General features: G+C 45.5%; 1 protein-coding gene across 1 annotated transcript; it reads right to left on the reverse strand.

The window, feature by feature from the left end:
* Positions 1-3,172: 3,172 nt before the first annotated feature.
* On the reverse strand, positions 3,173-4,357 carry LOC135829271 (uncharacterized). The gene has a single exon (XM_065341674.1). The coding sequence runs from the start codon at positions 4,355-4,357 to the stop codon at positions 3,173-3,175; it is 1,185 nt and encodes a 394-aa protein (XP_065197746.1).
* Between the last annotated feature and the right edge of the window lie 11,024 nt (positions 4,358-15,381).

A 15,381-nucleotide genomic window follows, 5' to 3' on the forward strand; every position in this document is an offset into this window, starting at 1 on the left:
ATCTGTAATGACGTAACTGTATATGATCTGTAATGACGTAACTGTATATGATCTGGTTACTTTGGTGGACAGTTAGTCATAACTCGTAACATTTTGTCTTTCTCCTTTTTTAATATGTGAAGAAGTCAAACTTTATCGATCTGCTCCATTGTTGACGTTCCTCTGCTTTCAGACTCTCCAGCCCAATGGAGTGCCAACATGGTCATCTTCGACCCAGTCGAGGCCCATGAGTTTGCAATGGAGGCCAAGTACTATTATGACAAGACTGGTTTGCGAAAGGCACGCATTGAGCAGATCGAACAACATGCATCGAATGCTCATAACTACACGCAGCAATGATTACATGTACATGCAGCCCAGGCCAGCCAGCCAGCCCATTGGATTGCAATGATTCCGGAACCAATTATGCGCACAATGCCTAATTGGCGTTGACAAGGTCCCTTTGCTGCGGAGTCACGCTACACAACATGTTCCATGTTCGTGGCATGCCACAAATTGCTATCCATTCTCTTTGACAAATGCTTGGGGCATTCCTTCCTTTCCTGGCGTCATCGCGATGAGTTTTCCATTGTCCACGCGAGTATTACCCTTCGCCATCTTTTTCGTGAGCAGGTGTTTCTGCTGACCCGCCTGCTCTTGCTGAGCAGAATAATGACTATAAATGAGCCAATCTCAACTCAACCAATCAGCAACTGGATATGACTTTTGAGTTTGACAGACACCAGTCATACCGTACCACAGAGCATTCTTCAAATTTCAAGATCACATGGAGCGCTCAGACGCAGACGACAAGGAGCCATAGCGATGGTTATCATTCCCTGGAATCCGTCACTTGTCAAAACCAAAATAGCCTCTATTTAATAGGTAATTACCTTTTTCCTTGTAAGGTCGAGGGCGTCTGGAGCATTCACTACAGGCTCAAACCACATTCTGCCAACAGACGAAGTCGTGAACTCGTAAATATGACATTCAAGTTGGGCTTTGTAGGTCTGAGCCGAAATTGTCACGTACATGTATATTTACATGTATGTCGTCGGTACGGTGGCAGATGGTTCACTCGATGGTGGTCGTGTTTGCAGTCTTAACTGAGTACTTCGAAGTACAGCAGAACACTGAGCTCAGAACCATAATTATTAATGGACCATTTGGACAAGCAGCCTACAAGCCCACAAATCTGGCAATCATGTCGATCGCTTGATAAGACTACGCAATATTGTAAAAAAGGATCAGGAAAAAATGTTGCACCAACGTAACCAGATCGTAATTATTATACAGTCAGCGAGTGCGACAAAATGGCACAAAACTGACAACGAGTACTGAGATATTCAGCGACCTGATACCTGGCTCCAACACGTCTGCGCCTCGGAGAAGTGTTGGTATCAGGTCGTTGAATGTCTCGGTACTTCGTGTAAGTCTTGTGTCATTGTGTCGCATTCGCTGACTGTATAAGATCTGGTTACGTTGGTGGACAGTTAGTCATAACTCGTAACATTTTGTCCTTCTCCTTATTAACCGTAGATAAATTGGCTCACCATCAGGGTTTAAAATTGTAGAAACAAGATGTTTTACAACTTATTCCCCATCAGCGCGCCCACGAACCCATTTCGAAGCGAGTAATGGTAGATCAATCTTGTGGTTTCGCGAACGTACAAACACACACACACGCACACACAAACGCACGCACAACGCACATGCATGCATCAACACACACACACACACACACACACACACACACACACACACACACACACACACACACACACACACACACACCCCTACTGGTGCCTCTAGCGTGTTCCTGAAACCCTCCCTTAGCTCAGTCATAGTCCAATGCCTGAACGGGCAGAGAGTTTCAGCAAGAGCAGAAACTTTCCTGGGCACGAATTCAGATCCACTTGTGAATATTATGCGTACTACTGCACTTACTACGCCGTCTAAACATGATGGGTCATAAGCGTAACAAGCAGTCAACAAGAATAAGGGCAACAAACAGTCCTTACAGGGACAGGTCGAGCTGGTCGGAATGTAAGCATGCGACCTAAAGCACACGTACGTATTTTATAAGAACATCAATGTCATGGCGCTATGACTGCGAGTAGCGCAGTAAGCATTTCACACAGGAGCATAGCTTCGATGGAAACAACAAAAGTGAATAGGAAGCAACGGAGAAGGATTCAAAAAACATTTCATTTCATACAGCACTGCTCAGGAGTAGTCTCTGCACTGGTGGACAAAGCATGCAAAAAGGACTCATATAGAAACCATAGGAAAAGAAATACCAGCAGTGATTATTGACAAACACATCACGGTTCGCATAGACTCGGTTAGACCGAGTTTTGCGCATCCGAGGGAACACCACAACAGTCCATAGCGACATGATGATTATGCAAGTGTGATTTCTAACCCTGAGAGCGAGAAGGGAAAGCGGAAACAATTGGACACGTGGGGACCAGCAATCAGTGCCGAAACAACGTGCGAATCTGACCAGCTACGAACTAAGCGGAGTACAACAGCATTGGGCAAACCTGGGCACACCCAGACAACAAAACATTACGTGTTCTGAGTCGGTTAGCTGTTGATCGTCTTGGTCTGCTCATGATTGTGTTGGGTGGTGGAACAGTTTTTGTTATCGTTGAAGGAGTCGGCATCCTGGTGTTGGTGTGGTGGCGGAGAAGAATATAGAAATCAGCGGAGGATGCTCCCGATGTGCTGAGATTGTTCATTACCACGGCGGCAAGGCGTAGTACACAGAGGAACAAGGGCAAGGCTAGACGTTAGAAGCTACTACCGTACTCGCGCGATTAGTGCCCCTGGGGCACTATTTTTTCAATGTCCATCACAGAAGGGGCAGTATTCAAGAGAGGGCACTATTCAATAGAGGGCACTATTTTTTCATTGCTGGTACATTTGCGTCATCCAGCATAAAACAAAGAAAAACAGAGCCTAAAAAGTACTGTAAACGCTCACGACTCCACAGGAAAGGGAACAAGACCTGCGATTTGTTCCTCAAAACACCAGTGCAAAGCAATGGCCAAGAACATATAAGCAAAAGAACACCAAACTTGCACATGGGCTTGGTTACAAGACCCGGGGGGGGGGGGGGGCACTATTCAAGAGAGGGCTTTATTTTTCACTGGCTCTTGGAGTCTAGGGCACTATCCGAGATAGGGCACTATTCATGCGCGCTAAAACGGGTAACTGCTGAGTTCGCATCAGATAAAATCGCTTCCAAAGACAGAAGATAGTCCCGCATCTTTGATTCTGCTGCTTCACTTATTGCGAGCCAAGCATTAATTTCTTCAAGCTCTTGCTTCAGGTCTCGCACCCTTCGCCGGAGACGATCCTGTACACTTGTGTCGCGTGTCATAGATTCTGCCTTTGATCGCAGGTCGGCTTGGTTTCGTTCTAGATCTCGTTGAGCACTTTCCAATTGTCTTGTGCTCCTCTGCGCTTCGGCAATGGCTGACTGCTCTTGTGAGCGCATGCGGGCAATGTCTGCATCCATGTTCCGCTTGTCGATATCCTGCTGATTCTTCTGACGCTGCACCTGACTTTTGAACTCCAGCAATTTTGTCTTGGTTTCCTGGAGTTCTCGTTCATGTCGATTTTGTTCACGAACGTGGCCTTCAATTCTGCCTTGCACGCCGCGAATAACGTCACGACTCGGCACGTAGGCAGAGGAGCATTGTGTTATCAAATGCGTCAGCAGTCGCTGTCGGGAGATTGCTCTCTCCTCCAGGGCACCACGCTCGTTGCGCCTGGTGACCTTGGTATTATTGACCGGAATGATCTTGACTGACTTCAGCAATGGCAGTGCAGTCCGAAGCTCGCGTCGCATGGCCTCATTCTGCTCCTCGTCCTCAAAGTCGTCACAGCCTGTGCGCACAACACAGATGTGGTGTATGATGGATGATTCGAATATGACTGTCCGAACGAGATCGAACACGTCCTCTTCTTCTTTTGTAAAGCGGCCTCGAGTTACGAATAACAGCTGATGAATTCCACTACGGCAATCAGATGCCAGATCTCCAAGCTGTTTTAGCACATCCGCGGCAGACTTCCCCGTATCGCCAAACCCGATCGTGTCCACGATTTTCAGGACATATCGCTTACGGGGAGATGTGCCGTACCTCACAGCGACTCGCTTTGAAGGAGTTCCAACAGTCTCCGATAGCACTCTAGCGGACTCTGGGAAGAGGTCTCCTCGTGGTCGACCGGCGATAACGTTGGCCAGCGTTGACTTTCCATTGCCTGTACGGCCCATCAGGATGACGACTCGATCGGGTTTCTCCGAAGGGTGCGGGTCTGGTTCATTCTCCTCTCCGGAGACGAGTGTTAGCTCGCAAGAATGTGACATTGTGTCTGCAGTAGAGTCGTCTCGGTCACTATTCGTTATGGACTGTAGCGGTGTGTCAAGACAACACTATCCCCTCACTAGTGACACTACTCTAGCTACCGCTTTGAAACAAAAAAATTCAATGATGCTAGCTAAGGGCGTTCAGTAATGAGTTGAGAAGACGAATATTCCCAGGATCTATATACAAACAAGCTACAGTATGTATGAGAACATGGTGGTGATCGAGCATTATCATGTCAGTACAGAAGTGCTGAGAAGAGGACGGCGTATCTACGTTTGATCATGCTTCACAGATACATGCGTGTGACCTACTGAATAATACTGTCTCTATCATTCTATCTAATCTCCGTGTATCATGTTGCCGTATAATCGTGCATACTTATGTTTGTACCGTACACATGTACAGCGCATGTTCGCCGCGAGGGTGATGCCCTGCCCGGACTAGGTAGAGAGTCTACTTGTATAATTTTTACGTTTTAGCAGAAATTTCTGCCAACCCACCTGCTGTAGTAAAGCATGAGAATGTATTGTTCTGGACTCAGGAACTCAGCAGTTGACGGCGACCTTTGACATGCAAGCACCATGCAGAGATGCCCCACCTACACAGCTGCGCTAGTGGATACTAGTACTACTACTAGGCACTTCGCCCCATTTTTTGAAATCGCGTTTTTTCCAGGTTTATCATCGGTAATCGATGGTGGTGGGTATCACAAGGTCACACAGAAAATTTTATTGAAATCCACAGGGATACCACTCAGATATGAAGGGTTGAAGATAGGCAGTTGCATAAGGCGAAATCAATACAATTTGTGGCACCAACAGCATCTCCGAAGTATCATCAGTGGATATAGTCACAAAACATCAGAGTGTTTTTTTCAAGCACACATCACTCACTTACACCAACAACCCTGTATGGATCGAAACAATACAGATCAAAGTTCAGAATAGGCAAGAATACGGCAATTGTGACCGCAATCACTATAGCAACTCCATAGCAACCCATAGCAACGCCATAGTAACCCATAGTAACAGCTTCAGTTTGCTGTGAAATGAACTGATAACGACATACTGGCAGGCTCCTGCGGGTACTAAAGGCGTAAGAGCTATAAAGACATTCTTCTGGCACAAAAACAACAGAGAACTTCCTCGTTGTACGCCGTACACCGTAACGTGGAGGGTAAGTACACGCGCGCGTGCGCGCGCGAATTACTGCACAGGACATTCGTGCCCACAGTCATGCCATCTCAAGTGTTTCCAAGTTGGCAAGAAGTTCCTCAGGACCTCTGTTGGTAGCTTCTTTCCCTGGTGTAATATCTGCCTCCCTCTCCTTCAACTGCTCCATGCAGCAGTCATGAATTGCCTGCTGGTGAGCTTTGAAATTTTGGTGAAGCGTGCCTGGCTGCATATATCAAAGCATCCCCTCATCAGAGGGTTTCTCCAGCAGCCACTGTGCCTTTTGATTGTTCGCAAACATCAGTAGGCCTTTCAGCGCAACCGTGTCAAAACTTGGCTTTCAGTACGCTTTGAGAATTCGCCCAGGCAGGACGACGCATCGTCGTTCTCCTCCGCCTAAAGCGCATACTTCTCAGTGCCTACGTACATAATGTCTCCTTGCGCAGCGATGCGCAAGCCCTGGCAAACAAGAACTCTACTGTTTCCGAATGGAAAGACGACGCTGAAGACGATAAGCAGCGTTTCAAACGCGAGCAAACAACAATTCTTTGTGAAAAAACTCTTTGCTGGTAGTGTACGTGATCTACAACTCGCAAAAATGTACGCACTATGACGTATGCGGGATCTACTGAAAGCTGAACGTCAGAGCAACACGATGCGCCCGTACAACGAAGCATAGCGCGTACCTGTACAGTTTTGCGCATGCACTTGACTGGTGCCACGCAAGTACGCACTCTCACCTTAGCAAATTTTGACAGGTCCTGTCACGTGACTGAAGTGCCTACTAGTATAGTACAATCATGTAGTCAGCCCGACTAGGGTCCAGCGGATAATGCCGGCATTATATTCGGCATTATACGACTATCCGAGCATCAGAGCATTATGGAGCATTAGAAAGGAACAAAACGAGCATTATGTGAGGTTTGAGCGGCATAACGAGTTTCATAGTGGAGAATATCGGGAAATCCCAGGTTTTTGGCAACAATCGGCTACAATCATGATCATGAGATGTTGTCTGATGATTGGTTTTTGCCATGAAACTGTGAGTAACAACTAAACAGCCCTATTTTACTCCTTTTGTGTACCTTTTGCGTACTACGCTCCGCCCATTCCGGGCATTTGAACACTATGCATTGTACCGGCGCATGACTTTGTGATTGTGTAGACACGTAACACCTTTAGCACTAACGCTACATAACTATTGCTACATAAAACGTTATGATTGTGGCGATGTGGTCAGGTAAATGTATACAAGCCATTTGTGAAGCATGCCCAACCCAGGCCGAGGCAGTTCAAGTGACACAAATCCGGAGAAATTATTTACGAGTTTTCTTTTACTTTTAGAATAAAGGAGAGCTATGGAGGAGACGTACGCGAAGTGAATATCAAACAGACGAAGAAGAGTTTTCTAGTTGTGCCAGAGGCTCTGGCGATAGCATCTCTAGCGATACTGAAGTAGACACTGATGCATTGCTAAGTTTGGACCAGGATGAAGGAGCGGCTATAAACAGAAAGAGCTCGTTCCAAAAGAACTGCCTTTGCCGAGTCCAGCTCAGGAGGCTCGAAAAGAACTAGAATTTCTCATGGACTTAGTACCAAGTCGATTGCTCAGCAGCGTTTGTCTTACTTTCCAGATGAAGCACGTATAGTTAGTTGTGGACGGTTGTAATGCCAGGCCAGTCAAATGCTATCAGGAATGAAGAGTATTGTGGCAAGCCTACACACCATCTCAAGGAGAAGATGAGAGCACAAGCAAAGGATGTAGAGTGGCAAAATAACTTCTGATCACGTATTTTCAGGATTTCCGCAAATGGGAGGGCTCTCCATCTGAGATCGGATCTCAGGAGCTGCCCTCACGTCTGGTGTTTCAGATGAAGACATTATTCCAGAGTGGACGCAGTGACAGCTTGTCTGCAGCCAGGAATACTATTTGCCAAGATTAACTTCATCCCAACAATGAATGACTACCTGCAATAATGGTTTCATCTCTCACTACATGGATAATTAGGGGAAAGATTTGATACACCGACTATTCTGCCACAACCCTGCATCAAAGTTGGAATGGAGAGCAATCAATGGAGAAGCGATCATGTCTTATAGTGCTAAGAAGTGGTGGAGCTCGTGAGAGATAAGGTGGAAACTTCAGATGCAGATCGGTGATATGCATCATTTCCTGGAAGTTTGACAATGTGCAGACTTTCTTCCATTTTCGTCCCAAACCAAGAGCATTATATCCCTTGCTGAAGCATTATAATCAGCATTATAAGGCAGTTTTTGGAGCATTATGGTTAGGCCCCAGCGGCAAATGCTAGCACCCAAAGTAGCATGAAAGGGCCTTTTTGTGACTCCACACGATGCTAGCATAAACAGCAGTTTTACCGGCATCCGATACATTTTTGCCAATTTTGGCATTCTGGATGTGGAATTCGGTCTAGATTACACTATGAAACTAGTATTACGGTACTACCACATTGATAATTGCATGCACTACATTCAATTTGTTTGCATTACCTAGTTGTGACCAAGACCCACATTGCCATTGGTACTTCTTGGTATTTGCTCTTTTGTATTGCAAATATTTCCATAGCAACATGATGCCAACATCGCACCTTTAAAAACTCTTTTTACATACCTGCTTTGTGAGAATTCATAAATAGCACGGAACACCGTTTTCAACCCAAATGTTTCACCATTACCATTAATAGTACGAAGTAGTGGTTGCGACCTCGGCGATGATTTGGAGGTGACAGCGTTGCGAATGACCGAGGGTCCTCGACGTCTGTCTCACCGTCCAGGAGCGACACTGACTCACGCTGCTATCTGGTGCTCACGAGGTGTTTGTCGCGCTGAAAACGGAGCGTCTCTGTAAGTTTGTATCCCTGGTGATGGTCGTGCCTGGAGAGCACTATATAAGTGGTGCTCTTCAGGCACAATCTTCCTCAGCCTACTCAAGCTCAACTGATGAGGGGTGAATTCCCCGAAACACTGTGTATTGAGCAGGGAGTGGTGCTTTCTTGCAGGTTTGCCGAGTCGAAGGTTCGATGGACTTCTCGTGTGCTCTGGATGGCAGTCGTGAGTCAGTCAAGTGTCAAGTAAAGTCGGCGGAATAGCGCGAGCTCCGGTGTGGGGAGCAAACCCTTTTATTACCATTAATAGGTAGCATAATTCGTGTTGTCTAGCATCCAAACTAGCATCTTTCTGAGTTGTCAGCTAGCATCCCAAAAAGCATCTTGGCAACATTTAGCTAGCATCTGCCGCTGGGGCCTAATTATGGTTAGCATTATACGAACATTTTCGGAGCATTATCCGCTGGACCCTAGCCCCGACTCCATAGTTGTTTGTTCTGTCAATCCACAACTTCTGTGTTCAAGTCGTTTCTTCGTTCTCCCTGCATGCAACTTTGTTATCTTTCTTGTTCTTATTTTGGTCTCGAGCCGGGTTTGAGTTCTTTGGAGAAAAAAAGATGGGAGTGTTTGGAGATGTTTAATGTACATGTATTTACATTGTATCCCGTACATATAGGTTGGGTAGATTTATTTAAAGTCGTACAACAAACAGGCATATCTGCCTCCTTATAAGAAGACGACTTGTGGCAAACATTTAAAAAGAAAAAAGAGAAAAGAAAAAGGAAAAAAATGATAAGATCAATAATGTATAGACTGAGCATACAGCTAGCCTCGGCATGTATCAGAACATCACTCATCAGGATTACTAGTACTCAAGGCAGGGGAGGGGGTTGCTGTTCCCGCTACAGTAAGACAATACGCGTGCAACACACCCTTGAACTGGAGGGGGGACGTGATGTTGCTCGCATCTGGTGGAAGACGTTTCCAAACGCGGGCACCAGAAAGAGATACGGGATGCGTTCTGGCTGGAAGCTGCAGCTTGGTTTCCTGGAGTTCTCGTTCATGTCGATTTTTTTGTAGCATGATGTTATTTCTAACACCTTTCTATTACAGTACTTGACTTCAGTTTCTTTGGTTGTACCCTTTAGTTCCGTATTTTTTCCCACTGATGATAGGAACGAGAAAATCGAGCTAATCGATTCTGCACTTTCAAATTTGGACTTCACGGAGAATTTCAAAGTTTTAGGAAGTTTAGAGGCCACATGCTACGTACTGCTCTTTTCTCTCAATCGATTCTGGGTTTCAATAATATTTTTACAAATAATCTACGTGGAGATAAAAGTGTCATGTTGCGTGGTGATGTCTGCGGCATTCATACTTTTCATAGCTATTATTAATAATATTTTTGTTACTTAAAATGGCAATAAACGAGAGAGCTTGGAAGCTCAGGGCCCTACGCTATGCTTTTATGCTTTTTTGCCTAGCTCATCGTACATGTTATAAGAACTGATGGAATTGTTTTTTCCGTTGATTGGCCACATCATTGTATTGTTGATTGGCCACATCATTGTATTGCAAAAACGTTTCAATCGGTTTGAATATTATGAGTTAGGCAAAAGTATTTGCAGAATTTATTGCGGATTGTTGTTTCTCTAATAATCATCTACTTTTGTTTTGCTCCTTCTTTAATTTTTATCTCCTTATATTGTAAATCAACAAATTTTGGCCGATGAGAAATAGAAACCTCTCGATTAGAGAGGTTAAGATGCACGTTATTTCCGACGTGACGCGCAGCTTCACGTCAAATTTGAAATCGATCGGTATTTTTGCTCTCACATGCATCCATTGCTCAATCATGCATCATTTGCCTATATGACAAACGTTGGCCTGCGATTTACTTTGGCCGGTTGGTACCAAGCGGCGAAATCAGCGAAATTAAATCGCCAGCGAACATTAGTTGATTTTAATACAGGAATCGGATTTTCTGGCCTTTTTGTAGTAATACATGTACATTGACCTGTTGAGCCAATGACGACGCCGAATGCATGGTTGCCTGTGGAGCACATTACATAACTTTACAGTCTCCTAAAATACGTATCCTGTCCGACGGCAAAAGAGGCTGCAGATTTAGTTTTTCTGCGCGTCGACGGGATGTCTGCGACGCGAAAGTTCAGCTCGCGTTATTTGGCTCGCACGTCGAAAAAATCAACGCGAGTGACCTGCTGCTCACGTCGAAATTTGGACATTACATAACTTTACAGTCTCCTATTATAAATACGTATCCTGTTCGACGGCAAAAGAGGCTGCAGATTTAGTTTTTCTGCGCGTCGACGGGATGTCTGTCCTGACGTTTACTGGGACCGGCGCTGACTCTGCCGATCACGGGCGTTCTGGACTCGACGGGATGTCTGTCCTGACGTTTCCTGGGACCGGCTTAGACTCTGCCGATCAGGGGCGTTCTGGACTCAACGGGATGTCTGTCCTGACGTTGCCTGGTACCGCCGGACTCTACCGATCACGGGCGTTCTGGAGTCGACGGGATCTCTCTTCCGACGTTTCCTGTGACCGGCACTGAATCGCTCGTTCACGCTTATTTTGGAGACGACGGGATCTCTCTTCCAAAGTATGGTTATGCTGACGCATCCTATCACCTAATCGGCGTCTATTCTAATTTAATTTCCTCCTCGTCTCCCTATTTCTTTCCAAATCCCACTCTACATCAGGGAGTCGTATGCATAATACGACGAATATTGGTACGGTACGGGACAGATACAGGAGCCCGCAAATATTGTGGACAGCTGTTATGTACAATACTGTAGAGCCTTTGTAGTCACAGATACGGGACAGATACGGGACAGATACGGGATAGCGCCAGGCGTGACACAAACAAACAAACAAACAAACAAACAAAACAAAAAAGTAAAAAAAAAGTAAATTATCGTGTCCGTTCCCGAAGGGAACTCACGACGGCCGCTAACACCCGAACAAACAAACACACACACAAATACCAAATTAAAGCTGTGTGGACCCTGGCTAGCGCCAGACGTTACTGAAGTAACGTCTTCTGCATAGCTACGGGAATAAGATAAATTGTGCAGTCATAACAACAGCAAAAATGAAGAAAGTCAAGTTCCATAACGTTTTCTTGTGACTGTCATCAGTGGAACGCCGTCACATAAAAATGTAATAACTAAAACTAGGGCTGAAAGTTGGCACTGAGATTCCGAGTTCGAGTACTCTGATTTTCTCCGATCGAATATTCGAGTATTCGAGTATTCTTCATCTCCTAAAAATTGCACACCAAGGGGCTTAAAATCACATGATACAACCCTGATCGAACAGAGTAGTAGTCATTTTTCTCGGGTATATTGGTTGGTGGGTCATTTGGGCACAGTCTGCACATCAATATCTGCTGACTGCTGCTCTGAAACTGCAGATTTCTGTGGTAAATGCATGTACCAAGTATGAACGAGTACTCTGATTTATTCCGAGTACGATTATTTTTGAAAAAACCGAGCGAGTACTCGAGTATTTGGTATAATTGTTTCAGCCCTAACTAAAACACACACTTATATACATGTAGCATTTATCTTATTTATTGCCATTTTACGACTATTGTCTCCTCGTCGATTGTTTTGTTACTTAAAAATATAAAATACACAGTCATACATGTCGAACAAGTAACGTAGTCGCATGATGTCTGCGGCCTTCAGCCTATTCATAGCTATATTAAAATAATCATCTCCACGTAGATTTGGAACTAGGACGGACGCAGAAAATATTACAAAAAATGTAGTCAAACATCTACGCAAGAATCACCACCAGCCAATTAGGACATGTGTCAAAGTATTGAACGTTTTCGTTCCCTTCTTGTCAAAATACTACAGGGAATGATGGAAATAAGCTAAGAGACTACAACTATATGGAAAAGAAGTTTAGAGATACATCACTCCAATTATGTGTAGAAGTGGCACGAAAAAAATAGATGTGAAGAGTCAAGAAAACAGCATGGAAATCCAAAAAGTGGCAAAAACGTAGTGACAAGAAAAAGAGAGAAACTATCAAGAGATCACGGGATCTACGTACCAGTAGATTATTTGTATAGTATACGTATAGTGTTATTTAAAGAGTCGGCGTGGAGAAAGCAATTTTATTAGTGCAATAAAGAGTATAATAGATGCAGACATGGCGAGACAACAACGAGTTCATGGAATTATAAAGAATTTTTATGTTAAACAGAAATGGACAGTGGAAATGGGTGTGTAGTAGCAGAGAACCCAGCAACGGTGACGCGGAGCAGCGGTCAAACGACTTGTGATGCTGGTGGAGATGATGGAGCCATGTTGGAGGCTGATAAGTTAAAGGAGTGCAGTGAAACTGAGCATCAGACGGATGATGAGGAAGTGACTGATGATGATGATGGTGGTGATGAGGACGATGATGATGAAGATGAGACAGAGGACGAGGATGAGGCGGAGGAGGTTGAAGGAAAGGAGCGGGATGAGACGGAAGAGAGCGACGTGAGCAAAACGTCAGCTGTATTTTGTCACTTGTATCACGTCCAGATTGTCTTGTGTACGATGATTCTCACTTTTCTGTTTTGTGCTGTGCAAGTTATGTTAAGGGGGCACATCACCCAAAAATTCGCTGAAAAATCGAATTTGTAAATTCATATTGAGTGCTACGTCAGTTGAAAGAGCATGAATAGCTGCAAATTCTCTGAAAACTGTGTCCCTATCTGACCAGCCGTTCAAGAGTTATGGCCGAAAATGTGCCCTTGCAAGGAAAGATTTTTTTGTTGCATGCTGTCATTTGTTGGCAGCACTGTATTTGAATGTGAGCAGACCGTGCGCAACTTGTCGTATTATGGAAACACGCGAAAGTGTGCAGAATTTTGCCCCAAGTCCAAAAAAGTCCAAAAAATCACGTTAAAAAACCACGTATTGGGCTGCACGGCGGCGGGCGAAGCCCGCCGCCGTGCAGCAGGACTTTTGCCAGCACCCTCGTGACGTTGCAGATATGTGGCTTGATTATTGTAGTTGACGTTGATTTAGTGACTTTGGCAAGTTTGAGTCGTGTCAAGAAGTCAGGTAGGATTCAGTACTAGGCAGTAGTGAAACGTGAGTGGCAGTCTTTGCCGGTTTCTGAGGGCATCCTGGATTTGGTTTGCAGCGCTGTGGAAATGGCTTGCTGTGGAGGTCCCAGCACTGGATGTTGTATCAAAGGTACGACCTCGTAGCACGTGCCAAACCTAAAAAAATTCAAAAATTGCCTTGGGTCTGTGGGAGTCCGTGAAAGAACGCCCACTCGTTCCGTTGTGACAGATTCCAGGGCCACGTTGAGGGGCCCTACCCCACCACCCATGGCTGCTTCTGGACTTGTTTTAGGTTTGGGTCCCGCGCACGGACAGAATGGGCACGAAAATGTGAAAAAAATGTAAATGGATTTGTTTGGCTCCTGGGTGGCTCGCACACCGTAGCACTATGCCGGAAATTTGAGTTTTTCCGGCCTGGAAAGCCTGTCAGTGAGACGCAAGAACTTGTAAATCATGTCCTGAGGGCCAGCATAGTGGCAGGAGTGTGTGGTCAAAATTTCACTCAAATCCACTGAGAAACACCAAAGTTACGGTCAATTGAATGCCATATGAAATTTTTGGGTGATGTGCCCCCTTAAGGTGGCAGTCTGGGTTCGCGGCCCGACCGCATGAACACAGCCGTAACTTCCATAATAATTGATGAATTTTGCTCAAATCTTGACCACATACCCAGTGTATTTCACTAAGTCCAATGAAGTATAAATCAAGCTCACACATGGGAATCCGCAGACACAATAGTCAAATCTGCGATTATGCCGTACCACCAATACCTTAGACGCAATATGCAAACGCAGAAAGAAGCTGGGTAGAAACTGAGTGCTCCACAGGATTTCCTTCACATATACCTAGGTGCTAAGTGGAGCGGAATTTTGAAATCATATTCAGAACAAAGTACTCAAGCTGTCAAACAAAAATCATGCAATCGCGCAAAATTTAGGTCCTCGATCAGTAGCACTTTACTCAAAGCTACTAGACAAATATAAAAATCCATGACACTTAGCACCTTGATAAATGCTCACAGTTTCCAAAAATGTATGGTTTATGGGGTCTGTGACTTACAGGTTCTTCGCTACGCTGTCTAAGAGGTACGGGACTCAGTGGAAAATGGAGAAAAAAAGTGCTCTGTGCAAGTACAGATGGAGGTATGTCTGTCCAACTAGAACTTACTAGAACTTAGTCGAAGCCACCAGCTTCATATGTCAAACCTTCTTCCTCTTGCTGCTCATCCTGGATGCCTTTCCTGATCCTCCTTCGCTTCTTTCGTGACCTCTTCCCTTCTTCTGACTTCTTTCTGGCAGCATGTGCCTGTCTCTCACGGTCTAGCAGCTTGATGAGACGTGTCGTATGGTGTCCAGTAGGGAGGCCCATCTCGTCCAGAACGCGTTTCACTGCCACACCTCCATCATTGAACCAGGCCACGGCCAGGTAGACGCACATCTGGACAGTGGGAGCGGATGCAAAGCCTGTCTTTGGACACAACTGCCACACGAGTCCATTGAACGCTTCGTTGCGATTCTGCGTAGCACCCTTCTGGCAGCGCTCGAGCAAACTCCGGTCGGACAACCGAATGTAGACCGGCTTCAGTTCCTTCCATACTGCCTCTGGCAGGATATTGTGGTGGGCGTAGACATCACCACCTGCCTGTTGCTGCTGCCATCTACACCAGCTGTTAATTCCAGGCGGACAATACTGGTGCTGAGGTTTACTGTCGCTGGATGCACGATGCATGAGGGATGCCCATATGGCCCTGGCCATGGCTTGCAAGTCTCCGCTGTTGTTCCGCACAGCCATGCCATAGTAGGCTTGCAGCTTGTCGATCATGGCATCCGTGAGGCGACCACGTCCGCCTATAGTGCGCCCATCAGCAAGCTTCTTGCCCGCAAGGTTTTTCTTCAGCTTTCTTAGGCTGG

The sequence above is a fragment of the Sycon ciliatum genome, chromosome 13 (assembly GCF_964019385.1).
Source record: "Sycon ciliatum chromosome 13, ocSycCili1.1, whole genome shotgun sequence".
Classification (NCBI taxonomy): Eukaryota; Metazoa; Porifera; class Calcarea; order Leucosolenida; family Sycettidae; genus Sycon; species Sycon ciliatum.

What these genes read in the sequence shown, in the direction of transcription:
- LOC135829271 (XM_065341674.1), bottom strand. Translation starts at nt 4,357, where the DNA reads ATGTCACATTCTTGCGAGCTAACACTCGTCTCCGGAGAGGAGAATGAA.